This window comes from Castor canadensis, chromosome 2 (genome assembly GCF_047511655.1).
Source record: "Castor canadensis chromosome 2, mCasCan1.hap1v2, whole genome shotgun sequence".
In the NCBI taxonomy this organism is placed as follows: domain Eukaryota; kingdom Metazoa; phylum Chordata; class Mammalia; order Rodentia; family Castoridae; genus Castor; species Castor canadensis.
This window is the reverse complement of record NC_133387.1, coordinates 159,541,921-159,569,265: the sequence shown is the minus strand read 5'-3', so window position 1 is coordinate 159,569,265 and position 27,345 is coordinate 159,541,921. Positions and strand designations below refer to the sequence as shown.

General features: G+C 50.7%; 1 protein-coding gene across 15 annotated transcripts in view; it reads left to right on the top strand.

Moving 5' to 3' along the window:
• The window catches only part of Megf11 (multiple EGF like domains 11), a 338,852-nt gene that overhangs the window by 152,138 nt on the left and 159,369 nt on the right, over nt 1-27,345 (top strand). For all 15 annotated transcript variants that reach the window (XM_074066252.1, XM_074066260.1, XM_074066262.1 and 12 more), the window contains exon 5: nt 13,670-13,762. In XM_074066252.1, the coding sequence (XP_073922353.1) occupies nt 13,670-13,762 (93 nt within the window). The remainder of the gene's footprint in view (nt 1-13,669; nt 13,763-27,345) is intronic.

Below are 27,345 nucleotides of genomic sequence, written 5' to 3'. Positions count from 1 at the left end.
TAAACACCATCTCAGGGGGCAGTGAAGTTCTGTTTTTTCTGCTCTCACAGTGTTGTATGACACCATCTGCTTCTGGGACGTGGGTGCTGCCACCCCTCACTGCCAGCCTTACCCCTCTCCGAGGTTCTTTGGAGGAACTCCTGCTGTCCTGGGCTGGTCTGGATGTTACTGAGACCAGGTCATTGCTGGGGAGGGGAGCTGCAGAACTGACCTTCAGCCAGGGGCCAGAGTTTGGCCCCTGCATGGGAATAAACCTTCTTCAAAACTTCCTGGCCGAGGCTGGGCAAGGTGGCTCACCCTTGTAATCCCACCTACTTAGGAGGCAGAGATTGGGACAGTCACGATTCAAGGTCAGCCTGGCAAAAAGTTAGCATGACCCCATCTCATTGAAAAGAGCTGGGTGTGGTGGTGAACACCTCGTCATCCCAGCTCTTCAGGCAGCGTAATTAGGAGGACGGTGGTTCAGGTGTGCACAGGCAAAAATACAAGACCCTATCTCAAAAATAATGAAAGCGAAAAGGGCTGGTGGTCGAGCACCTACCAAGCAAGTGCAAAACCCTGAGTTCAACCCTTGGTATTGCAGAAAACAAAAGAACTTCAGCCCAGCCCCATCCTCAGGGTCCTCCATGGCCACAGCTGCTCTCCAGGGACTAATCAGCCTGTAGAGGCAATGTGTCCCTCTCCCAGGGGTCTTGTGGCTGGTCACCAAGGCCTTCTGGAGAGATCCTTATGTTTTTCAGTTTCAGTGGTCTTTACTTTCTACACAAAGTAACACGCTCTCCCGGTTCAAAATTCATCACTTGCAGAAAAGTACACTGTCCCAGGCCCCTTCCTGGAGGTGGCTAACATTACTGGGTTTTGCACATCTTTTTAGAGGTGTTTGGTATATAGGTAGGGACACATGTACACATCCTGTCCCTGGGCTCTAGGTTTTCTGCAAAAGGAACTCTACTCTGCTTTTCCCACTTTGGCTGGCTTTGTGTACTCCATCGCACAAGAATGTCCTCAGATTCCTTGTGAGTTCATGGTTTTCCACTGAGAGACTGTGCCTTGTCTAGTCATCCTTTCTCTTGTGGGTGGACAGTTAGGATTATTTCCAGGCTTTTGACATCCTTCCTAGCACTGTAGTACATGACCCTGCACACCTGTCAAGTTTTCAGGTTCAAGTATATTGAGGTAGTGTTTTCCCCAAAGACACAGAGACAGAGCTGTGGGTGAAATGGATAGGAGAGAGCAGAGTCCTGCCCTTTTTATCCTAGCTATCTCTGCACATCCGTAGCTCTGCTCCAGTGCAGGACTGGGTGAGGGGATTGGCCATCCCACCAGGGGAGCCAGGGAGGGACAGTGCAAGAGGGTCATGGAATGTCTGCTCTCCCACTCCAAGTCACCAGGGCTGGCATGATGGCACATTCCTAGTCCAGGTGACTCTGCTGTGGCCACTGGAGTTCAGAGGAGAGAGCTAACTGGACTGTGCCTTCAAGACTTCCATCAGCCCAGTGTACTGTCACATCACCCCACAGTGGTCCCCTCCTCTGTTGGGAAGCTGTCCCTGCTCCCCCAGCCCATGCGCCAGCATCTCCCCTTTATCCAGCCATGCAGGCCTAACTCTGCTTGAGGCCAAGGGGAGGGGTTGCCCTGGCTCGGAGCCTGCACAACCCTGGTTTTGATCCTTCTATAGAAGCTGTGTGACAGTTGACAGTGGTTTTTTAAACAGGTATTTTAAAATACTGCTGCAGCATTAAATGTTCCAATGTTGTTTGACATGGAAGGGGACACAGTGAGCGTGACCTGGCTCGGGATGGTTGGGTTGGAAGATGCAAATCAGCTTCCAGAAGCTATGGTCGGACAGCGCCCAGCTTGTCGGTCCCGGCCACTCCTGCATTGCTCAGTTCAGGTGTCCACAGAGCCAGGGCACGGTCGAGGCTTCTGACTCAGGTCAGAGGTAGTAAAGCATCTTTTCAAAGAAGCAGTACAAGGTGTGGAAGGTAGGTTATTCCTAGACATGGCTCAGCAAGAAACAAGCAGCCCACACCGGGAAGAGGAAGTGACTTTGGTGAGGTGGGTTTACCGAAGCACGGACTCCAGGAGATGCAAGGGAAGTCGGGCGCCCTGGGCTGGGCAAAAGTGCTGGGGAAGAAGAATGGCTCACAGCGACTTTCACAGAGGCCGCTGCCATCCATTTTGTATTATTTTAAGTAAAGCCCTAAATCCGTGGAGCTAAGTAGATCCTGATTCAGCTTCTCAGAGGACTGAGGTCTAAATGCAGCAGGACCACAGGCTGCTCCCTGTTGGGGGTGCAGCAGTGACAGCTCATGACCCTTGGGGTGGCCTTGATGCATACCTGGGGCAGAAACTAACTTTGAAAGAAGGAAACTTATAGGTGGCCGCCGCACATCCCAGCCACACTCTGCTCAGAAGCCATGGGTTCCTGTCACTATTTGTGGCCAGCTTCAGTCTCTGGGAGGCTTGTCACGGGAAATCAGAAGGCCATGTGGCTACCCCCACATGCACATTCTGAGGACGCACACTGCAGCTTGGCAATGCATGGAGCTTTCTAGTAATCGGAGCTAGTCACAAATGCAAGGGACTACACTGATTCATTTGATCATACACTCAGCAACTGTTTATGCTGCTTTGTGCTGGTACTGTGCTGGACCTGACAACACAATGGTGACAGAGAGAATAGCATCCTTCTTCCAGGAGCTCCTGGGTCAGTATTGCAGGCAGTCAAAGAGCCAAACAGTGACCATGACTTGTGCCAGGATGGGGCATGGCGGGTACCAGGGAGCATGTATCAGGAGCTGGGGCCAGGGACAGCTTCCTAAAGAAGGCATTTGAGGTGAGTCAGCCAGGTGGAAGGAGGCAGTGGAGGACCCACACATGCAAAGGCCCAGGAGTTGGAGGCAGCCATCTCACTTGAGCACATGGATGTAGCTGAGTGAGGCTGGAACAGAGTGACTGTTGACTGCTGGCAGAAGCAGCTCAGCAGAGGCTTGGCTTGGGATATGGAGAGGGCCATAAATACTGGGTGGTAGCAGAAGTGGGGACAGCATTATGACTTGGCCTTTTCTGCCCCTGAATGCTGTGGTTCTGAGTATCACCTACGTCCCGAGCTCAGCATGTGTGAGGTCGTAGGGCATTGCCTCCTGCAAAAACATTTCTGATAGTGAGTTGGGGGTCTCTGGGCCTTTGCTGGGAGCCACTGTGCAATGTGCTTTGCAGTTGTCACCTCTTTAGCCCTCACAACCCTAGTCCAATTTTACAGACAAGTGTGTGAGTTTTTTCAAGGTCAGGTCATTTTAATTAGCTGAAAGCCATATAGCTCCTTAGGTAGGATTGGGACTCCATCCACCCCAGCTCTGTCCCACCTGAAGTCCATGCACTGAGCCATTTGCCATCTGCTCAAGGCCTTCCTAGTGAATTACAGGTGGTGGGCTCTCGTCTGTCTGTCCATCCTCTCAGCACTACCTCCTTGGGGACTCTGTCACATGTGCTATAAAAAGCCAGCTCCTTTGGGGAAGGCAGAGGCGGGGATAGGTTTTTAAATCAAAGCATTAAAAAAAAATGCTTGACAAGCCTCATGTTTTGCTTTCCTTGTAGGTGGTAAGGATCAATTTCCCAAAGAAAAAAAAATCAATCAGTTGGAATGTGTCTTTTTCGAAAAAGTCTGGCACCTGTCAAATGGGGAAAAAAAGACCCAGAAAAAAGGTTTTCTTGGGTCGTGTGCTGGGGGTTGCTGACTCAGGCCGTATGCTTCGACATCATTAACAGTTGAAAAGCTGTTGCTCCTTGCAGGAATGCGGGATTGGTGGTTTGAATGGCTCAGCTGGGAAAATCCTCTACAAAGCAGGGAAGGCTGGGGTAGCAGGAACAGACTGGGGGCCTGATGCATCGATTAGGAGAGTTGACTGCAGCACAGGGCTTTTATCAGGCTCAGAGTGATTGCTTTATGCGGGAGCCCGATAGGAACGCTCTGACGCGTTGGCAATTTTAATTGGTAAACAGTTATTAACAGTTAAGCCGCGTTGCAGAAAGCCAAGCTAATATCTTAGGATGATGGGTAGGGATACAGGGAGGCCCCCCAAAAGAGGGGTTATCATCTGACGCTGGCATTTGATGATAGATGACCCCCCCAGGGCTCCATTTTGGGATGGGGAAGCCCAAACCTCAGGCTGCAGCCCTTCCTGTTGGGCTCTGCTGGGACAGTCTTTGTCTATTAGCTAGAGAGTCACCGACATTTTCCTAAAGATCATTTTGCTGTCCCACCATGGGATAGCGCGCGCCTACTGACACCCACTATGTGCCAGGTACTGTGCTGGGTGCTGGGATACAGAGATGCATAGAGGTCCATCCCTTGCCTTGGTGGAGTTTAGGAGAGACTGGTAAGTGGTTTGTGAAGTTGTTGCTGTGGCCAATGGGGCAAATCAGGTTCTGTGGGAGCAGAGAGGGGCCCCTGCAGTCATGGGGAGCTTCCTGGAGGAGGTTGTACTCCAGTTAATGGGCTGAACACAAACAAGTGGTGGGAGGGTTGGGTTGTGGGTGGAGTTCCGGGTGGTAGAGAGGCCAGGAAATTAGCTTACAATGGGAACAAGCTCCAGAGAAAAGGACAGCAGGGAGTGGCCAGGCTGAAGGAGTGAGAGGGCAGAAGAAAGAAGTAAAGGAAGTTAGACCCCTGTTCCTCCAGAGCCCTAAGAGGCAAATTTCCCTGGTCTGATGTCCAAGGGGTGGAGGACGTCACACTGAGCGTCTTCTCTGTGCAGCTCTTCCCACGTCTTGCTCTGGGCCCCGCAGGCCCCTCTGGACTGACTGTGACTTCAGCCCCAGGAACATTTCAGTGCCTTCCTTACTCAGTGGTCTTGCTGGTGGGCTCCATCAGTACCATCTCCCTTTCCTACTGACGGGTTTGCTGGTACCAAGAACCCAGGAATGGAGGCCTATTTGCTAATGGTGTTCTCAGCACGCAGCACGGTGGCTGGCACATAGTAGGTGCTTAGTAAATGCTTTTGGAGTGAGCAGCTGCTCAGAGGCAGGGAAATAGAAGAAAAAAATGAAAGCTAGGTTCCCAGAGCACACACTGTGCTACACACTTTGTGTGTCTTAATGATTTAATTTTGCAGCAAACTTAGGAGTAGGGCACGCTCTCTCTGTTTCACAGGTGAAAACACTGAAGCTCAGAGAAGTTAAGTAACTTGCCTGAAGTCACACCGCTAGGAAGCAGCAGAACTCAAACTTGAACGCAGAGCGCCTGGCCCTGGAGCCCGGTCTCTGCCTTCCTCACTGCCCTGGTGTTATGAATCAGAGCACAGCCCTCTTCCCAGCTGGGTGCCTAAGTGAGGGGTTCTCCCTGCACGCCTTCCTCTCGAAGCCCTGCTATTTGGGGAAGGGGTCAGGCAAGGCCTGGTGCTTTCTGTATTTTGGTCCCTTTTCCATAGCCCCTGCCCATGCCCTCCCCCCAAAGGAGTGCTCAGTACACTCTTGCCCGCCAGGACACGTGTACGAGTATTCGCACAGTTGGGCGTTTATGAGAGAAAGCGCCCGGCAGCCATGCTTCTCTTCCTGAGAACCAGCAGAGAAAAGGGGTGTGTCAGTGGTGCTCCCCTGGCTGAATGAATTATCATCCACCAAGGAGCTGACCCCAGTCTGCATCTCCCCACCCTGCACCTTGCACCCCTAGTTTCCGGGTGCTCTCGCTTCCCCTTCCACCTCTCCTCATCTTAGTTAGTAAGGAATTCTTTCCAGGCTTAATCCAGGCCAGTCTGTCATCTTCTGAGCTGGAAATTCACCTAAGGATGATTGGGAACCGTGATGTACCAGGCCCTCCACCCGCCTGGGAGGGGAAGGTGTTTTGTTTTGTTTGGGGCAGTCCTGGGGTTTGAATTAGGCAGGCACTCAACCGCTTGAGCCACACCTCCTGCCCTTTTTGCGCTGGTTATTTTGGAGATAGGGTCTTGCTTTTTGCCCGGGCCAGTCTGGACCATGATCCTCCCATTTTACACTTCTTGTAGCCAAGATAATGGGTGTGTGCCACCATACCCAGCTATTTTTCTGTTGCAAACTTTTTGCCACGGCTGACCTGGAACTTCTGTCCTCCCGATCTCAGCCTCCCAAGTAGCTAGGATTACAGTGATTTTTTCCAAACTACCCTCTAGTACAGGTTTGGCATGGAGCCTACTTCTCTCTACCTGTGGACTACACGACCCTCTGGTTCTAGGAACTTTGCAGATTAACTTACTTAACTCTCTGCGATAATGCTCCAGGTCAAGAGCCATTTTACTGATGAGGAAACTGAGGACAGGAGAGGGTGTTGAAGGACATGCAGCCACTCAGTGGCAGGGCAGTGACCCAAGAGTAAATAAACAGTGTTGTGCTGCCAAGTGGCAATTGGCCAGGGCAGAGCAGATGAAGAGGAGCGGTGCTGGGCCCTTTCTGCAGGCCAGGGGCGGGGGCGGGGGGCGTTTCCTACCTGCAGGCCCCTGGCCCACAGACCAGGCGCGTCTTAGGCCCTGAAAGTTCTTCCAGCTTATGGGCCCTGCAGAAGTGCTGCTCTTCTAAACCTGACTGCTCAAGTCTTAGAGCTGGATGTGGCCACAGCAATTTAAAGCCAACTCCAGATGTGCTGAAAGAAAGGACCAGCTCTTTTGGCTCTTGCTGGAGTGGAGGACTACAGGGCTGGTAATGATAAAGGACTGAGTGACATGCCTCTGATGGATGTTTTAGAAGTCTCCTTGGAGACTCCTGGAGTCCCCCTACTCAGACAGACAAACAGACCGATAGACACATACCCCCGTGTGCTGTATGCTCTGGGCATGGCAGAATCACTCATGCTTAGCATGTCATCTTGGAATTGGCACTTGGTACCACTTGGATGTAGGTCATTTTAATTCCAAGCTGAATCCAGTGACAACATGATCTGATCTGAGGCTCCTGCCAAGAATGCTAATTGTGGTCTGATCCCTGTGCTTGGGAAACCTAGGGTGGGGAGGCTCCAGAAGCCAGGTGCCAGAGGATTCTGGGAGACCACTGTCCTGTCCCCACCCCTCAGCCTTCTTTTGTCCCTGGCAGATGTCAGGCTAGTTGGCCAGGGAGCATAGACGTTGTCTTTATTTATCTTGACCTTTTCGTGTGAGTAATTTTTATAGTTCCATTAACTAGTGAGACCATTTGCAATCTGCCAGGCAAAATATATTACCATGAACACCTTGGGGACTTGTGGGTCATTTTGGGTGGAATGCTAATAGAAGGGAGAATTGATCTGGGCTCCAGAAAGGGAGGGCTGGCAGATAGGCCTTTGGTCAGGGGTGGCCATGAGTTGTCTCAGCAGTTTGCAGAGGAGACCCCAAGTCTGTCTCCCACCTTTGCTGGGTGCCAGGCTGCCTGTCCTAGGTCCTGGCTGTTCCCAAAACTCCCCCTTGCCCCAGGATTGCCATCCCACATCTGCATGCACCTCACTGCATTTGTCCCCATGCCAAGCTGTACCTGGGGAACAGAGTCATCTTAGCCGTGGCTTGAATCAGCAGAAAAGTGAGGGGTTGCTGTAGGGGAGCCCTGCATGCCCGGAGCTGGAGGGGACACTCCCATCATGTCACCAGCCCCTTCATTTCACATGGAGAAACTGAGGCCCTAAGCATGGGGCGTGGCGAAGTTTTCACAGCAAGTCAGTGACGGGTTTGGCATGGAACTTACTTCTCTCCACCTGTGGATCAGGTGTAAGGCTGTCCAGCATCATACATGTGTGGGTTCAAACCTCCACGTGGCCCAGGATCACCCTCCCATTTGCTGGTAATCTGCTGGCCAGAGGGTGATCCATGGAGGTCAGCCTCAGGCACAGAGAGTGGTGGAGGATGTGTGAGAGGTAAATGGAGAGCCCTTGTAGGCACAGACGTCCTCACGGGGTAGGCACTGGCTCTTAGTCTGCCTTTATAGAAGGCACAGACATACTGTAGTGCCAGTGGTATTCAAATTTCATGGGAAAGCAGTGGAGACAAAAATGTCTAACAAGGCTGCTGGGGAGAAGAGAGGAGTCTCCTGTTGGCTGTGGATTTGCACCCATGGCCTGGGCCAATCTGAGGTCGTTTCTCACTGTAGTGATGGTGGGGGGATCTCCAGGCTTCCCCTCAGTGCCCAGTCTCAGTGCCCAGCAATGGTGTGTGTGGGTAGGTGGGGGACTTCTTACACAGCCTCTTTTCCTTTTTCACTCACCACAGTCGTAGTGTCCCAGAGCAAGACCACTGATGGCAGTGCCAGTGCTTATTGAATCCTCCGTGGTCCTTATCCTGGCCTCTGGGGTGGAAGTGGGGGACAGAAGGACTGAAATAAAGCACTGAGTCAGCATAGTGGCCTCTGCACAGTGCCACTGCCCAGCTGGACACCCCTGGTTCCCTGGGTGGACCCAAAATACCACCTTAGAAAGTAGAATTGGCATTCCTTCAAATTTCTTAAGCACCTTTTTGGCCTTGTTTTACCATCTGTCCATGCTGGGGAGTGAGAACATGATAGAAAGCAGAATGAGGAAGAGGCTTTAGTTGTCCTCAAGTCCAGTGTCCCCCAGTCCAGAAACTCTCTTCCACAGGGGCCACTCCCCCATAGAGTACCTGGAAGTAGATGTTTTGGTCTTTGTTGGCTGCCCGTCTCTTTAGGACTACTCCACACTGTCCCTGTAGAGCAAATGCAGCCATGGGATATGGAAATGATTGGACATGGCTGTGTTCCAATAAAACTTTATTTACAAAAATAGGCAGCCAGCTGGCTTTGGTCTGAGTCATCGTTTGCTGACCCTTACCCTGCAGACTTGTAGGTCCACCGTCCTCTGCACATCACAGTGGTGGTTGCTTCCTGCCTGTAGAAATAGCACTTTGAACTGTTGAATCCAATGTTATTTCCAAAAGAACAGAGGGAAGAAACTGGGGTACCTGTGATGTCAAAAAGAAAGCTTTACTAGGCCAGGAAAGGGGATAGGGCTTGGGGGCCAGAAGAGCAGTGAAGGCAGCAGCCCAGGCGTGTCCTAGAGGGGTGACATGGCAGAAGGACAGCTTGTAGTGATTCTCTGCAGAATTGAACTTCAGACCTCATCTGGTATAGTCCCAATTTACAGGTGAAGTCGCAGGGTCCCTGGGAGGAGGGCAAGTGGCTTGGTATCACTGAGACATATGTGTGATGCAGACACATTCTCCTGCCTGCATACCTGGGCTTGCTCTGCAGCCCACACCACTGTCCTCCAGCCCCAGTCCAGGGTAGGACAGCCTGAGCCAAGGGGCAGCTCAGTGGTCAGGTGACTTCTCTGTGACTGAATTCTGAAGTTGAGCTTGGGAGAGACACACGTGCTGCAGAGAACTGTGCTGTGACAAGCAAGGGGAACCCACAGACACAAAGCATGTCCTGTGTACCAGCAGCAAGGGAACTTAACAGAGCTGAGCAGGAAGCAGGCTGTGTCCCCCCGTGATGACAGTGAGTTCCCTCAAGACACGGGCTACAAAAGACCAAAAATCGTATGTTCTCCCTCATATGTGGACATTAGCTCAAGGGCAAACACAACAAGGGGATTGGACTTTGAGCACATGATAAAAGCGAGAGCACACAAGGGAGGGGTGAGGATAGGTAAGACACCTAAAAAACTAGATAGCATTTGTTGCCCTCTACGCAGAGAAACTAAAGCAGATACCTTAAAGCAACTGAGGCCAATAGGAAAAGGGGAACAGGTACTAGAGAAAAGGGTAGATCAAAAAGAATTAACCTAGAAGGTAACACCCACGCACAGGAAATCAATGTGAGTGAACTCCCTGTATAGCTATCCTTATCTCAACCAGCAAAAACCCTTGTACCTTCCTATTATTGCTTATACTCTATCTTCAACAAAATTAGAGTTAAGGGCAAAATAGTTTCTGCTGGGTATTGGAGGGGGAGAGGGAGGGGGCGGAGTGGGTGGTAAGGGAGGGGGTGGGGGCAGAGGGGAGAAATGAACCAAGCCTTGTATGCACATATGAATAATAAAAGAAAAAGGAAAAAAAAAAGACACGGGCTAGCTTTCAGTGAGGTTGAAGTAGCATGTGTCACACAGTAGGTGCTCAGAAACCAGTAACATGCAGGAAGCAGCAATGAGCAGCAGCAGCTGTCGGCTGTCTGCGATATCCACTGCAGTCTCCACACAAGTGCATGCATGCATGTGTGACCTGATTGTGGTATGAATAGATTCTAGTGGTTCACGCTTACTGAGCACTTACTGTGCACCAGTACAGTCTAAGTGCTTTACACATGGTTTCATTTAATTTGTCCCCATCTCACAGATGAAGAAACAGAGGCCTGGATGGCATTGTAATTTGTTCATGGCCCTGCAGTAGTAAATGGCAGATCTGGAATTTCAACTTAGGTCACCACAGTATCTACCACCCTGGCCTCTCCACTAGGGGTCTGTCTGCAGACCTGCAGACCACCTATCGTGTGTAGGTTTGCAGTGAAGGTGGGAATGAGTGTGGAGGGTAAAAGAGGTCCAAGTGTCACAAGGTTGCTGCCTGGAGGCAGGGAGACTCTGCTAACAGCACAGTGAGGCTCTTACAGCACTCCTATACCCCAGGCACTGCTCTGAGCACTTTATCAACCCGCCTGGAGGCCCATTCTGACCTGGTACTCCATTGATCAGATGGGAGCTGACACAGAGGTGGTGGTAGGCCACGCCAGGTATAGACCCACTGAGTGGCACCCTGGAAAGAGGGTCATGACAAGAGCCCTATGTGGGAGCCAGAGGGGGAAGAGGTCAATGGGGGCAGAACCCTAGCCCCACCACTTGCAGGGGTCAGTGGTGTGACCCCTGGGGTCAGAAAGAACTTACGGAACCACTGCCAGAAGGGCAGCTGCAGTGTCTGGGTGTGTGAGGTCTGCCCACTGTTGGGTCCTGTATTAGGAGTGGGCTGCCCCAGTTCCATGGAGGGCTGTGGGTATCTCACCTTCACCACCCCTCAGGCGACTCCCCTGTGGCCCCTCCCCACCAGGTGTTCAAACACATGGTGCCAAATGCCAGATGTGGTGATCTGAGCCTTGGGTATGTGCTCTCAATATTTCAGGCTTCAAACAACACCGTGTAAACAGCATCTATGAAATATGAATGGATTGTGGTTTTAACAAGCAGGTAGCACAAGCATTATACCAAGACAGTGATGGGGGAGAGGACAATGAGGTCTGGAGGAACCACAGGGATGCCAACCACATCCCTGGAGGTAGGCCCAGGGTTTGTGGGATGGCTGTCCTGTGCATGTGGGTCATTGGGGGGCCAGTGTACAGCATACAGGGCTGAGCTGGGGCTATGTCTGGTGGGAGATGGGGGCAACTGGAGGCAGCCTGATAGAATATGCTCAACAGACTTTGTCCTTGGTTCCTGGGACCTTGGGAGGAACCAAGGGAAAATGTGGTACAGTATGGCTCTTAGAGCACCAGGAGGCCATCTGTGCTAGGGAGAGGGTGCAGAGCATAGTCTGCTGGTATAAGTCTCTAGGATCAGAGAGAGGGAAGGCAGGCAGAATGCTGGGCACCTTCTTTCTTAGACTTTCCTTCCTATTCCCTCCACCTGGTCAGAGTCCCTTGCCTGGCCTCACCTTGCGGGATGCTGGCTCAGTGTGTCCAGCTACTCTTTTGGCCCTCACTGCCTTTACTGACCCTCCTGGGGGCCAGCCCAACACCCCTATGCCAGTCCCTCTGGACTGACTCTCACAGCCCCTGAGCCCCTGGTCTAGGTGTGGGAAGACATTCAGCCTCAAAACACCAAGGCCCCACAGTCTGCACTCTCTCACCTTCCTCCACTTTAGTGGCTTCTTATCTTCAGCATCTTCCTTCCTGTCTGATAGGCCCTACACTGTCAATGAGGTCAGGTCATTGACCTCATTTTTCCATGTTTAAAATGAAGAGAGGCTGGATATGGTTTTCCCTGAAGTCTCTTCTAGCCCTTACACTCAGCAGGCTCACCATTCATTGCCTTCTCTTTCCACCTTGGCAGAAACCATGGGATCAAGGTCTTGCTGTCTGCGGTCAGAAAGAAAGCAGTTGGAGGTGTCCCTGAGCTAATCCAACAAACTGTAATGCAAATAGGCCCAGCTATGGAGCATGCTGGGGCCTCAGCCTGTGGGGATAGGGACAGGGGAGAGGGCTGGGAACTGGCATCTAGTGGGAAGCCAGGGGATGGACCCTTGGTGTCTAGTAAGTCCTTGAACTTGTTTGGAGATTCCAGTGGGAACAGGGGGAGCTGGGGCAGCAGGAGTGACTGACTGGCTGGGTCTTGCTAGTACCTGTGAGGATTCACTGTGGCTATAAGTAGAGCTGGTCCCTAGTGCCGGGGTCCAGCCTGGTTCCCTAGTGAAAGCCGAGTTGGCCATTCCCTGGGGTTCCAAGTGAGCAGGGCCCTGTGCTGTGCAGGTATTTAGCACAAACCAGAGCCCTCCCCCAAAGTCACTCGGCTAGATGTGCCAGTGCCAGGCCCCTCCAGACACCGTCTCCCAGGCTGCAGTGGATAGGCTGGCTCCAGACCGCTGACCAGTGGAGCATCTGAAGTGGCTCTCCTGGGACCTGCCCTGGGCAATGCTCAGTACCCAGTACCACCGGTAAACAGGGCTGGCACCTAACCTGGCTCCAGTGGACACTCAGGCTGGGCAAGTGGGTATTGGAAGGTGCAGGTAGCCCCTCCAAACGCATCAAAAGAGGCCACCTTCTCCCCAACCAGGCCTGAATGGGCAGGGAGAAAGTCTAGTTGTTTTTGGAAAAAAAAGCCCCTTATGGAGAATCCTCCCACCTGAGAAACTGGCAGGGTTGATGAGAGCTGCTGATTTCCTGAGCTTTCAAAGGTGGAGGGGTGGCAAATGAGAGTTTTCTGTAATCCTTCACTGATGGATTAGATGATGGGGCAGATCTCACAGGAGCAAAGATGACCTTGGGAAAACGTGGATTCTGTCAAAAGGAGAGAGAAATACTCTCCCTTCCTCATTCCACTGTCAATAAGGCTTCTCGGCGTAGGGCGGTGGATGGAAACTTTGCTGGCTGTGTAGCCTCCCGGCTCAGGAGACTGTAGCATTTGACTGCGTGATAAGAAATTGCCAGGCGCTTCTAATTACAATTATCATCATCATGGATGTCTCTCTTAATTACTTTCTTATAATTAGCTGTGGTGTTTTCCTCGGCATTTGTGTACTTTGCAGATTTGCTGACATTTGTGAGCCCCAAAATAGGGACATTTGGGGAGGGGGACAGAAAGGTGGGGGCAAGGCGCTTGTTCTTTTCAGGCAGGCTGGTACATTTTGGGGCCTTTCAGAAAGAAATTGGGGGTAGGCAAAAGATGGAAGGGACAGGTGATTTCTTGAGCTGATGGAGCAAGGGCTCAGGAGTGTGGGTTGGGAGCTGTAGTTTGTGGGGGGCTCTACAGGTAAAACACAGGTGAGAATTTTCTTGAAAAGCCACCAAGGCTGCCATTTTGCAGGCTTGGGTTTCATTTTAGGAAGCAAGGCTAGGACAGAGTGCATTCTTGTCTAGTCCATTTCAGAGTTAATTAAACAACTCGAGTCATGGGAGGCTGATTTTTCACCAAGCCAGCGCGTCCCTAGCATCCTCAGCACCAGGGAGTTGTGACAATGAGGGTTCTGCTCCTTGCCCAAATGGTTGGTTCTCACTGTGTTCTTTGCTTCTTTCTTCCTCTCAGCCCTGTGTACAGAGGAGTGTGTGCATGGCCGCTGTGTTTCTCCGGACACCTGCCATTGTGAGCCCGGCTGGGGAGGCCCTGACTGCTCCAGTGGTGAGTCTGGGCTCTTTGGGAGTCAGTGGCCCACTGGCTCTGACTTAGGAGGGGCTGTGGCATGTGCATGCATTGGGCTGGAGTGACTCAGGATGGGCTGTCCTGCTGGCGAGGACACTGGGAAGGAGGTAATGTGGGATGGCACTTGTGGGGGTACTGGCCTGGGGGTATAGGCAAATGGTTGGTGGAGTATGAGGTCATGTGGATTGTGTAAGCATAGGGAATCATGGAGCCTCTGTAAAACTCTGACTTTCAGTGGTACACCTCTAGGCAAGGCCTCTGAGTGTTGATAAGGACTTGAGACACTGCCCAAGGGTTCAGATCTGGGAGGTCACTGTGGACTAGGCCTTGTCCTTGTCTTTGCTAGTCTGAAGGCTCAGATTCATGCATGCTAAAGAGGTACAGGAGAACGGATTCATGAGACTAATGGGTATTGGGATATCCGTGTGTCCCAAAAGCAGGAGAATGGGACACTCCTTGGGCAGGATACTGTGTCCCTGCATCTCTGTGCTTGGATCATTTACCTTCTTCGGGGAATCCTTCCTGATAAGCATGAGGGAGGCAGATGCTCTTGGGCTGAGCCAGTGAACCACAGTGGCATGGGGCATCATATTTACTGTGGAGTTGGTCACCAAGATGGGGGTACAGCTGACAGCTGCTTGGGGAATTCTCTACCAAGGACCCACTGAGGACAAATCCTTCCCCTCTAGTTTGCCACAAATATTCCGATGGCCCCCTTTGCACAAGCATGTTACACAATCATGGTTGATGGGTCTTACTTGATTTTTAGAGTGTGTGCCTCAGTAGAAGCCAGTTTTCTTCCTGCTTGGAGCTGGAGTGAGTGTCTTTTTGTGGTGATTTGACTTGACGCCATAGCCAGATTGGTCCATTAGGGTTTTGTGCTCCATGGTTTGCCATCTTGGGGAGCCATGTTCCCCATCCCATAGTGACTGGATGCTGGTGAAAATTTAAAGAGGGGAATGTTGGGTCCATGTTGGCCTGATGTGGTGTCCCTGCCACTCCCACCGTCTGCTGGGCTGGAAGCATCTAGTTGTCCTTTTGTGGAAAGGCCTCGAGTGGGAACTCCCTGTGCACCCAGCACATGAGTTCACAGCAGCCAACACAAGGCCATGGGATACAATGGTTTTGTTTTGAGCCTTGGTGATTGTCTTGTCTCAGGGAGCCCAGGATCTGTTTGTTGTCCCCAGGGGACTCTCTAATGTGCTGGGGGCTGCGGAGGCCTCCTTCCATGCATTCCACTGCTTTGAGGTGGGCTATGGCTGAGAAAGGGGGCCAGACAAAGAACCTGAGGGACACATGTGCTAAAGAAATGTGTTCAGCCTGTCTTTCTGTGGACTTGAACTCCAGGAAACATGTTGGGTGAAACATCTGGGTGATTCCTGCAGCTCTGTGTTTCATTTTGTATAGCTTGGCATACGCTGATGAAGAAACATCTAAGTACCTGGTCTGAGATTGGGAGGATGGAGGTTTGAGGCCACTCCTGACAAACAGTTTGTGAAACTCCATCTCCAAAAAATAACCAGAGCAAAATGGACTTGAGGTGTGGCTCAAGCAATAGAGCACCTGCTTTGCAAGTGCAAAGCACTGAGTTCAAGCTCCAGTCCCACCAAAAAAAAAATAAATAAATAAATAAATAAGAAAGAAAGAAACATCTAAGTTGAGTGAGCAAGCCCTGCTGGGCTGGGTCTGCCTGCTGCACCTGAGTGTGGGATCAAGGGCAGGCTGATGGAGGAGGAAATGTGACCTCTGGACCCTGTGTTCCCTGCAGGCAAAGGACAGATAGTGCTGGCCCATAGGGCAGGCCCCGAGTAGCCGTTCAGAAATGGTCTGTGTCTTCTCAGGCTTGCAGTCTGGTGATGCTTGACGAACAGGAGCAGGTCTTGCCCCACAGTGTTTACCAAACACACAAGGAATCAACCCTGTTCCTGTACAGCAAAAGACTGTAACTTTTAACCACTGTGCTCTCATCAGATTTGCTACATAGCGACCCACGGCCTTTCCTCTTTGTTAAATCCACCTGCATGGGCTGCAGGACTCCCACTCAACCTGCTTTGTTTTGAGGGGCAGCAGTATTGGATTGAGAGGATTCATGGGTTCTCACTTTGATGGTTAATCTTCATCATCAGCTTGATTAGATTGAGAAGCACCTAGGAGATGAGTAAAGTGAACCTCTGTGTGTGTCTGTGAGGGCATTTTCAGAGAGATTAACCAGGGGGAAAGACCCGCTCTGAATGTGAGTGGCACCATCCCATAGACTGGACGTGGGCTAGGTGGACTACAAAGGGCCCCTAGTGCAGGGGTTCTCTCTGCTTCCTGGCTGCCATGAAGTGAGCTCCTTTGCTCTCTCCCCACCATGACGGACTGAAACTTATGAAACCCTGAGCTGACATAAATAATTCCTCCCTTAAGTTGGTCACAGTGGTGCAAAAGTATCTAATCCACTCACAGTTGGTATCACTGAAAGCATCGAATTGTTTAGAAGCCCTGCTAAGATCCTTCTAACCTCTGCTTGAAGCCCTCCAGTGCTGGAGTTGCTCACAGGGGAAGGAGGGAACAGCTTAAAGTTGTGGCCTGAAATATTGTTGTGCAGAGAGGAACCAGTGTGGGGACACACATTGTTACTGGCGTTGCTCTGAGCAGCCTGGGCCTGTGTGCTATTGTGCACTTGGACACCTGTCTGCCTGTGTGTGCTCTGCAGTATCTTGGGGTTGTTGTGGGGCCCATAGTCACAGGATGAGTGTGACACCTGGCGGGAAAGAGTTGGTTTGTGTTCAGTGAGAAGCATCACCCTTGCTAGTTTGTCTTTCTTTGTTTCTTAAGTTATACCTGTTCATGATCAAAAGAAAAATTAAACTGTGCCAAGAGTAAAGATCAGAAAGTTTGGACCCTCTTCTAAGATCACCACTGTGGTGTTGGGCTGCTTGTCCTCCTTGTCACTTGTCTGCATTGTGGAGCTAGCTCTGGACATCTTGTATATCCCCACCCATAACTTGCTTCTTAAGTCATGTACTCATTTCCTTGTCAGTAAACATCAGTCTTCTTTAAATGTTTAATGGCCTTATAGAATTTCATCCTGTGGATCACCAAATGTTTTTCAACTGTCCCCAGCTGGTGAGCAATTAGGGCGTTCTGATTCTTCTCTATTACAGGCCCACCATCCTTTATCCAAGATCCTTGGGGCCTTTTGGTTTTAGAATTTGGAATTTGTCACAGTTTACAAAGCACATGGTGACCCTGTTGTGTATGACATATTCCCCCATGGGGTGTGGACACCCCCTGGGTGAAACAGCAATGTTTCTGAGTGACTCCTGATTGGTCACATCTAGTGACATAAAAGCAATACGTGGCCTCAAGGCAGGTCCCTGCAGATTGACTGCTCCTGAATTTTGACAGTAAACTTTGAAAACAGGGTTTTGAACTTTTTCAAGATTTTTGGATTGTGGATGTGTGGACAAGGGCCTGTGACCTGTGTAAAATGTTCTCCGGATTCTTTTTGGCACATGTCCTTCCTGCGTTTCTCAGTTTCTTCTGAGGATAAATTCCTGGAAGTGACCGGGGAAGTTAGAAAGACCCATCATCCCGTTACCTGCCCTCCCTGCCCTTTGTGGTTGCCAAGGGACTTCTGATTTTGGCAGTCGTGAAAGGGACAAATCTCGTACTCGGGTGGGGGGGGGACTTTACATCCTTTTACAGACTTAGCACCCCATAGCCTATTTCTTTGAGACTAATTTCTTTCTGCTCCATAAAGGATGGGGACAGATGCACCAGCGTTGTGGATAGCTCTGAGCTGTAGACAGACCAGTATGGGGAAATGGAGTAGCTGCATGTTTGGCCATAAACCCTCATCTCATGTAATAATGAAGAGTAAAAGGATGAAATGTCAGTTTATACTGAAGAAAGACGAGAGTGACTCTTATTAAATTGCACTAATCTCACGAGTGGAGACAAAAAGAAAAAAGTTTTCGTATATTGAATATCTAGCTTTTTAAAGTAATTAGAAATATTAAAGCACTGACAATGATTGAGATAGGGGCATTATTCATAACTTTTATTTCCGTACTGGGCAATGAGCCAGTATATTTCATTTATGAGGTTTGAGCTGTAAGGAGAAGGACGTGAGCCAATTCCTAAATTAAATATGCCCTGTTAACTTTTATAAATGATACCCAAGAATTAACTTGGAAATTCAAGCTTTCATTGTATTATTTTAATTATTGTATTTCCTGGGTCCTGCTTCTCTGTTCCCATGGTGCTTTGCAGCTTGGGTTCTGGGTAGTATAATGGATTGGTTTGGAGTCCCAGGACTCCCTAGGAAGGGTGGGGTAAACATGAAAGAAGTTGTGTCCCTCCTTGTTTCTCCTTGTCCCTACCATCTTCCATTTCCCTAGGTTCTCACATGCCTGTCCCACTCGTGTGTAGAGAAAGTGGGGGACAATAAGGCCTGGCACATGTCCCAATGCCTGGCAGCCCCTCCCCAGCTCCCAGAAGCTGACTCTAGGCAGCCCTGAGTGAGATGGCAGCCAGGACCAGGCTGGGTCTCCACCACCAGCAAGTCTGCCCAGGCTGTGTGTTCTTATCTTGAGGGTGTGTGGGACTGGCTGACTTGGCTTTTGTTATCTTTGCAAATGCAGATGGAACATAGCCGATGCTCCAAAGCCAGTCTGGGAACTACTAGGTCACAGTGCTTCTTCTCAAACTAATGTTTGTGCTTGCCAGAGACGTTTTGAAATTTGTAAAATTTGCATAACACAAAGTTTCTCCCTGTTAGCCCTTTTTAAGTGTACGTCTCTGTGACATTAGCACATTTGCATTGCTGTGTGGCCATTGACACCATCTTTTGCCAGAACACTTGTCTTCCCCAGCTGAAGCTCTGCACCCACTGTACACCAGCCCTGCAGCCACCATTCTACTGTCTGAATTTGACTACTGTGTGCTTCACATAAGTGGAATCATACGGTGTTTGTCCTTTCATGATTGGCATATTTCACATAGCATAATGTTTTCAAGGTTCATCCATGTCATATAGCATGTGCCAGAATTCCCTTCCTTTTAAAGGCTGCATAGTATTCCTTATTTTCCTTATATATTTAGACCACATTTTGCTTGTACATTCATCTAGCCATGGATGCTTGAGCCTTTTTTCCCTTTGGCTACTGTCAGTAATGCTGCTATGCACACAGATGACAAATGCTTGCTTGGGTCCCTGCTCTTGTTTCTTTTTGATATATATCCAGAAGTGGGACTGCTGGACTGTGTGATAATTCTATGTTTAAGTATTTGAGGAACCGCTGTACAGTCCTCCACAGTGGTCGTCTTCTATCCCACCTGTGTGCTGGAGAATTCGAATTTCTCATCTTCTCCAGCACTTATTATTTTGAGGTGATTTTCTATATAATGGTCATTCTTATGGGTGTCAGGTGGTACCCATTGTGCCTTTGCTTTGCATTTCCCTAGTGACTAGTAACATTGAGCATCTTCCCAAGTGCTTTTTGGCCATTCACAGATCTTTGGAGAAACATCTATCTAAGCTTTAATCAGCTTGTTTGGGTTTTGTTGAGTTAGAGGAATTCTTTATATGTTCTGAGAGCCCCTTAGCAGACACGTGACTTGCAAGTATTGCTCCCCCCACCTTTTTTTTTTTTAGAGATTCTTGACGCTACAGAGTTTAAATTTTCTACCATGTAATGGCATATTGGTTTTCTGATAATTCAAGCATTGTTCCTTGTATTAGAATGAATACAAATTTATTATAGAATGAGATGGAATGAGTTGAAAAACAAAAATGTGATCATTTGAGCTTACAGTTGGCATTTTGAGACTATGCCACCAGGCCTGCCTGAGGGCAGGGCCACTTTAGGGATGACCATGGAGAGCAGTGGAAAAGGGAGGAAGACCATGGCAGAATTACATCTCCCTTGCTGACTGTAAGGATGGTTTAGAGAGATACCAGGAGCCAGGTGGCACATGTCTGTAATCCCAGCACTCTGGAGGCTGAGGCAGGAGGATCTTGAATTTGAGACCAGCCTGCTTTATATACCGAGACCCTGACTAAAAAAATAAATAAAAATGGTTGGGCATGATGGTGGATTTCTATAATCCCAGTACTCTGGAGGTGGAGACAGGAAGATCTCAAGCTTGAGGCCAGCCCAGGCAGTTAGCAAGACCCTATCTCAAAAACCAAATACAAACCAAAGGGCTGGGGGCAGGGTGGCTCAAGTGATAGAATACTTGCCTAATATGTGTGTGGCCCTGGGCTCAGTAGCTAGTACTGTAAAAATAAATAAGCAAGCCAAGAAATCCACAAACAAAACAAAGTTCAAATAAAATTAAATACATTTAAAAAGTGATGTTCCTTTAAAAAGAAAGAAAAGGGAAGGACCAGGTTTGCCGCCCTTTCTCACCAGTGCTCTGGTGGTAGGGATGGAATTTGTCTTTCTTCTGCGTGCTGGCTGTCTGCAGCGTCCCTGCTGTCTGTGTTTGGGCTCCTGGTCCCAGTCTCGCACAGGGGCTCTGATCCAGCCCACAGCATCCTGTTTCGGCTGCTTCCAGGGTCTCTGTGTCTTTAGCAGTATGCTGACCTATTTGAGCTGTGAGTCTTATGGTCCCACATTGTGGCCCTGGCATCCTGTTTTCCTACAGTCCCTCCTGTGCCTCCTGTACAGTTCCTCCTCCTGGTTTGGAATGCCAGCAAGTGTGGCCTGGGATTCCAGAACCTAACTGCTAGTCACTTGATGGTTTCAAGTCTCACAGCTGGGATAGACCTATGCATAGTCTGCTCTACTCCTTCCACTTACATAGACGCAACCCCAGGCCCAATGAGGGGAAGCAAGGTGCCTCTGTGACCTGGGCACGTATATCCAGGGTCACCTCATTCTGGGGCCTTTTGACTTGAGGCTGCTCTGGAGCTCAGGGCTGGAGCTGTCTTAGTGGCAGCTGAGTCTCAGCAGGGCAAAGCACACAGACTTCTGTGCAGGCGCCCTAAGGTGTGGCCCCTCCGGGTCCTTCTCCCAGGCCTGGAGGCCAACCCACCACCTGCCCGTAGTCCATGAGGGAAAGGACCCTGTCTCAGGGCCCCTGGACAGCATCACAAACATGGCCACGTCACGACCAGGAGCACAGGACATGGGGTAGAGTGAAAGTACAGGGTGTGTCACTTGCTGCCTGTGGCCTGGAGCAGGAGACAGGGCCCGGGAGGAGATAGGAAGTGCCAAACTGGGTGTGAGTGGGTCCTGCCACACACGAGTGCTGATTACAGCCACTGCCAAAACTGTGGGCTCCTTAGCAGCAAGGGAGCAGGGAGAGCCTGCAAGACAGGGAAGGAAGAAGCTGAGGAGGAAAGCAAAGGGAGCTCATATCCCCACGGCATGCAGATGCTTCTCTTCTCGTAAATGACCTCATGCAATGTGCCCAGCAGCCCAGAGAGGTCACATGTGATAGTCCATTGCACAGTGAAGACATCACAGCTCAGGGAACTGTAGTAACTTCTGACAGTCCTCCCACCAACAGTGGCCAGTCTGGGATTAGAACCTATCTTCCCACAGGTCAGTGCCGGCTCTCAAAGATGGAAGTTGTCTTAGTCAGTTTGCGCTGCAATAATAAAACCACCATAGACTGGGTAGTTTAAATAACAGAATTTATTTATCACAGTTCTTGTAACTGGAAGTCTAAGATCAAAGTGCTGCTCATTCAGTTTCTGGTGAGGGTCTGATTTCTAGTTTGTAGATGGCTGATGGCTACCTTTCATTGTGTCCTCACAGGGTAGAGAGGGATATTATCTTTCTTATGCTTCTGAAAGGGCACTAATGTCATCATCAGGGCCCCACCCCTGCACACCACCACATTGGCGATTAGGGCTTCAAATATAGGTATTTGGGAGGACCAAACATATACCCATGGCACAAACCCTATAATACACAGGAAAGCTGCCTGGGTGAGCTTGCACGTCTGCTTGGGTGAGCTTGGCTAAGTTCCCCCTTCTCTGTGGGCCTCAGTTTTTCTCCTCTGTAAAATGGGAAGGTTAGCCTGCATATCCCAGCTGTAAAATTGCTTAATGCTTCATTTCTGGGAAGTCAAAACTGAGGGTCAGCTCACCTAATCCAGGGCCCTGGTGACCTTCTCTCTGACCTCTGGAGGACAGAGCCTCTTATCCCCATCCAATGCATGGCTGTCCTGTGATTGTCTTTCAATCCCGAACCTGGAGAGGAGTGGGAAGAGGGGCAGCCATGGAAGAGTGGCTTTCTGACACATCCTCACCTTGCTTAGGTAGGGGCTCCCACTGGGCCCTTGGTGGTGCAGGTATAGGCTGGTCCTGGCCTGGAATGGGCACTCAAACGGCACCATGCAACCAGGAGGCCGTGGCACCCTCCTGGCTTGTGCTTCTCACTATGCTGAGCGGCTGTCAAGGTCACAGCAACTTCAGATAAATCACCACAAAGCAATTACGCTTGCTGTTGCTCACGCAGCTCTGCCCAGCCCGCGGCCCCTCGCAGACCCGCCTGGGCTGCCTTCTGCTGGCATCTGGTGTGCCTGTGGGCCTCCCCGGGACAGTGGGCTCCGTGTCATCCCTGCACACTGGTGTTCAGTCACTGTGACGGGGACAGAAGGGGGCTGTGGATGCCCAGCAAATGCTTTTTTCAAGGTCTGTGAGCAAGAGGAGCTGCCATTCTCCCCACAGTGCCAATGTGGACAGAAGAGAATTCAGGAGCCAGGCCGCTCTCCTCAGCAGTTCAGTGTGTACGTCGTACACTTTCTAATGCACTGTTGCAGTGAGGGGGATGAGGAGGGCATAGCTCCCATCCTCAGAGCCTAGTGCAGAAGCCAAAACCACCAGCATAGAGCAAGGGGAAGGGAAGGAGGAGGGTCCTGGATGGCTCAGGAAAGCCATCATGGGAAGTAGTGGAAGGAAGGAGCCAGGTACTTGTTGTGGTCCCCATTTTGGAAGCAGAAGGTAGACACAGAGAGAACAAGGAGCAACTTGAGCCCCCACAGCTAGGGGAGTGTCAGAGATGGGTCTTCCCGATCTTTCCCCCCCGACCCAGACTGTAGGGTGAGAAAGTGTGAAGGAGCTCAGTGAGGAGCACGTGACAGAGGCTGGAAGAGCCCCTGAAGAGGGTTAAAAGCACAGCACAGCCCCAGGCCTGTCTGAGTCCTAGGGGGCTGAGGCTACAGGGGAGGATGGGAAGAAGACAAATCCATTGGCCTTTCTGCCCTGGGCTGTGGCCTCCTCATGGCCCCTGCCTCCCTCTTTCAGCCTCCAGAAGCCAGTGCAGATGGTCATTTGCTTCCTTTGAGGTGCTTTCTTCCATAGGTGGCTCTCGGGAGAAATGGGACGTGAGAGGGAGTGATATTGGGTGCCCTCCTCTCATGCGCCAGTGTACTGAGGATGAGGCTGGGTGGGGGGCAGCCCACAGAGACCCCAGGACAAAGAACTGAAGGAAGCTGGCCCTCCCTACCCTGTCTGTGTGCTTGGACTGGGTCATGGACCTGGGGTGATGGCCACCAGGAAGGAAGAGAGACCTTCCCAATGTCTGCAGCTGTCCCCCACCCCCAGGGTGTCCCTGGGCCCAGCTCTATACCTCCCCTGCTCAGATCCTGGGACTGTAGAACAGGACATGGGCAGAAAGCCCTGTGGGGTCACTGTCCCCCCCCCAGGGTCCTTCCCCTTCCTGCTCTCTGTTCTCAGACCAGGGAGCTCCTGGGTCGAGCAGCCTCTAGGCCTGCCATGGCACGCCTGGCCTATCCTGAAAGCCAATATTTGTAGCTGAGAGAGCCAGAGCCTGGCTAGCCTCAGGTCTGTGAGAGCTGCATGTTCAAGGGGGTGTCATCATGGAGGAGGAGGTACATTCTGCCCAGCTCAGCTCCGGCCATCTGCTCCCTGAGAATGGAATTAATAAATAAGCAACATGCGGGGAGTCTCAGGAACTGAGGGCATGTGGGGGAGGGGGAGCCCGCCTGGAATGTCACAAAGCGGAGCAGTGTCAGGAGCTGAGCTGGCATCCTTGTGTGGGGCTGGCAGCCGACACCCACATCATCCCTGCCCTGGGCAGGCGTGGAAGGACACAGTGCCCCACGCACACGCGCATGGCTGTGCATCCAGGGTAACGTGGGCAGGAGCTCCACAGGAAACACTGTCCCTCAGGAGAGGGATTCGTGAGCCAGTGTCCGTGCCACCAGCCTGGCACCACCCAGGAGTGCATTCTCTCCACCACAAGGGGCCAGGAATGGAGGGTGGCACTGCCTTTTAAGTGTGCGACAGTTCCGTGAACCTGGGATCCGCTGAGTCCTACTGCAGATGGATGGGAGAACACCTGGGTTCGTCCTCCCACAGCCCAGGTGAGGACTGGGACACTTGACCATTCTTCAGGGCATTCGTCTGCTCACAGCGGGAACTCTTTGGGTGTATTTCTGCCAAAGGGCAGGACTGTACAGGAGGTAGAAGCGAAGAGCACAGTTGGGCTCCATTACTGCTCAGACTCCCTTCCTACCTCGCACCCAGCAGTTATTCCCCACGCTGTCCTTTAGCAGTTCACACCTGTCAACCCCACCTGTCGGATGAGGACACACAGCTAGTAAGTGTCAGAGCTGGGATTTGAACCAGCCTTTGTCTCTGGAGACCACACTCAACACTCCAGTCAACACAGGACTTTCTTCCATCCCTCCTCTGCCCGCCTCACACTTGAGAGGTGGGAAGGCTGAGGAAATGCCAAGGTGGGGAGTGTTGTTTCCTGCTGTCCATTGCCTGCAGGCAGGTGCCCCAGTGACTTGGTCAAGCCTCCAAGGCCTCTGTGAATCCATGCCAGCCTAGTTTCAGCCTCATCTCCTGTAATTCCCTCCCCTTCCTTCCATATCCTTCATTGCCCCCATCCATTGACACAGCTCAGAAGCCACCTCTGCTGGGAGGCCTTCCTCCCACATGGCCCATATGGTCTTCACCCCACTGAAGGTTTGGCGGTATGTTTGTTCTCTCTCACACCCTGCTGCCTGAGACTTCCCTGTGACCCTGAGCTACTCGGTCTGCCTGGCACATGGTGAGCACTCAACCCAGGGATAGGCAGGACCTAATGGATTTGCCTTCCCATTTGATGGAATCTTTTGTTCCTCCTAGATGATGTGCTAGTGGTGGGACTGGGACTGGGGGAAAGCTTGGGACTCTTTTGGAGACCTGAGAGACCTCAAAGCCATGTCACTTGATTTTCCAAAACCTGTCACCTCAGGGCCCCAAGGTTGTAATGTGAGGCTAGAGTCCTTCAGAGACCACATTCAACTGGAAAGATGCCAGGAAGGTGGGGAACCAGAGCCCTGGCAAGGATGCAATTTGAGGTTTCAGTAGTCAGAGATAGAAGGAGAGGGCATTTCCAACAGGTAGATCACAGAAGCAAAGGTACCAAGTGGTGAGCAGGTCTTTGTGGATGGAGAAGAGGGTGCCAGAGGCCTGGAAGCTAGGCTTAGTGGCAGGCTAGGCTTAGTGGCAGGCCAGGCTAGATAAGACGGTGTTGTGCTCTTACATCGAGAGCTTGGACATGACTCCGTAGGCCTTGGGCAGCCCCAGAAGGTGCGTTTTGCATCAGCTGAGTCTGCACTCTTTCTTCTCCCAAGTAACCTGTGACGAGGTCTGCATCCAGGTATGGGAAGAGGAGGGTGCTACAGGCTCCAATCTGTCCATACAGCCCCAGCCATTCCTTCTGGGCCAGCTGGGACATGTTCCCCTCCCCCTGTTCCTGATGGAGGTGATTGAAGAACATATGGTGGGCTCTCTTGGCATTGGGCAGGTAGCAGATTGCATGAGGGAAGCCTGTTGGGATTCAGAGTTGGTGAATGGGTCTGGGCAGGAAGGGCCAAGTGACCCTGTCCTGGCCTGACACCCTTCTTCCTCCCTAGTTGGATCAGGAAAGACAGACCTGATGTCCACCAGGGGGAGCACTTGGGGCAGCCCTACTGCCCCTGGAATCTCAATCTCCAAGTCCACCTCTTGGAGTCAGCCCTGCCCTCCACCTCCAGGTCTCAGACTCCACAGTGAGTTCTTTAAACAGGCAGTTACTGCCTAACAGTGCTACGGCAGCATCAGAACCAGGGAATCTGTCACCCTCTAATAAGGGAAACCCATTCTGGCAGGCTGGGTAATAGGCCTCAAATTGAATAATTAATAAAGTTATAAAAATATGTCTACTATATGGCCAGAATAATTCAGCCCAATTAGACACAATTATTTCTTGCAGTTACGCCACTTAGAATTTTTTATGAATAGATCCAGCAACAAGACAGGATTCCCAGGTTTGGCTGCCTACTTGAGAAGTTCTGTTGAGCCCACCCCTCCCCACGGTTTCTTCCACCTATTCATCATCCCATCTGTCTGTTCAACCAACCACCCCCCTGTCCAGTATGTATCAGTATGTCCATCTACCTGTCCATCATTCTGTCTGGCCCATTCATCTATCTATCCTTTCATCCAATCATCCATCCATCCATCTCTCTATCCCTTCATCTGTACCACTCACTATTCATCCATTAATCCAACCATCCATCCAGCAGACATTTCTTGAGCCCTTCCATGTGCCAGACACTATGCTAGGTTCTAGACAATATGGAGGTGGGTGAAACCCTGCCTCTTCCCTCTCCCAAAGAGTCCCCAGACCAGGCAAGTGACCTCTGAGTCATGGACACTCTTATTCCTATTTCTCTTGAGAGGTCTACTGAATATACTTTTTCTTCCTTTTGTCTGTTTTCTTCTATTCCACAAATACCTATGTAGATACTTAGACTTAAACCTGGCCTTGAGCTAGGCAGTAGGCCTAGTTCCCAAGGTGGTTCAGCTTGTTTCCCTCCCTATGTTAGAGAGCAGAGGAACCTGTTGGCTGCAGAATACCCACTGTTCTGGGCCCCAGCTTTTTGTCAGGTTGTGGTCAAGAGGATGTGGGCTCTGACTCCACCTTGGCCCATACTTTTTTTCTGGGATAAGACATTTACTTCATCTTGGCCCACCTGTAAAATGTGAACAATTACTGTGCCACTGTGAGCTCCCAAAGGAAGGTAAGAATCAAGAGGTTGGGGACCATGTTTGCTTTTTAGGACACTGGTCATCAGTCTAATTCTAAGTTAGCCAACTCATACTTTATAGGCATTCTGCAGGATATATTTCCATAAACCCAGTGTTCTTTTTGAAATGAAAATATCTTCCTCCTGATTTGTCTAAACAGTGTATCTTTACTTATAGTTCAGCAAAACCATGATCAATTCATTAAGTCTCCATAGAGCCCTTGCTGTGTAAGCCCAGATGTATGCTGGCCTAATCTGTTAAAAAATTTTAGTGAGTTATTTAATGGGCTGAATGTTTATTAGAGCTTGATATACTCAGATCTCTGAGGATAAGAAAGACCTAGGCCTTCACCTTGCCTCAGAGGCCTCTCTGATATGGTTTCCCTTTTGCCTCCTTATGTATCAAGAGGTCAGAGCTAGCCAGGGGCCTTTGACCCTAAAGAAACTAAAAAGGCAAGCTACAGAGTGGGAGAAGGTGTTTGCAATATATATATTGTTTAAGAATTCATATCCAGAATGTGTGTTTTTAA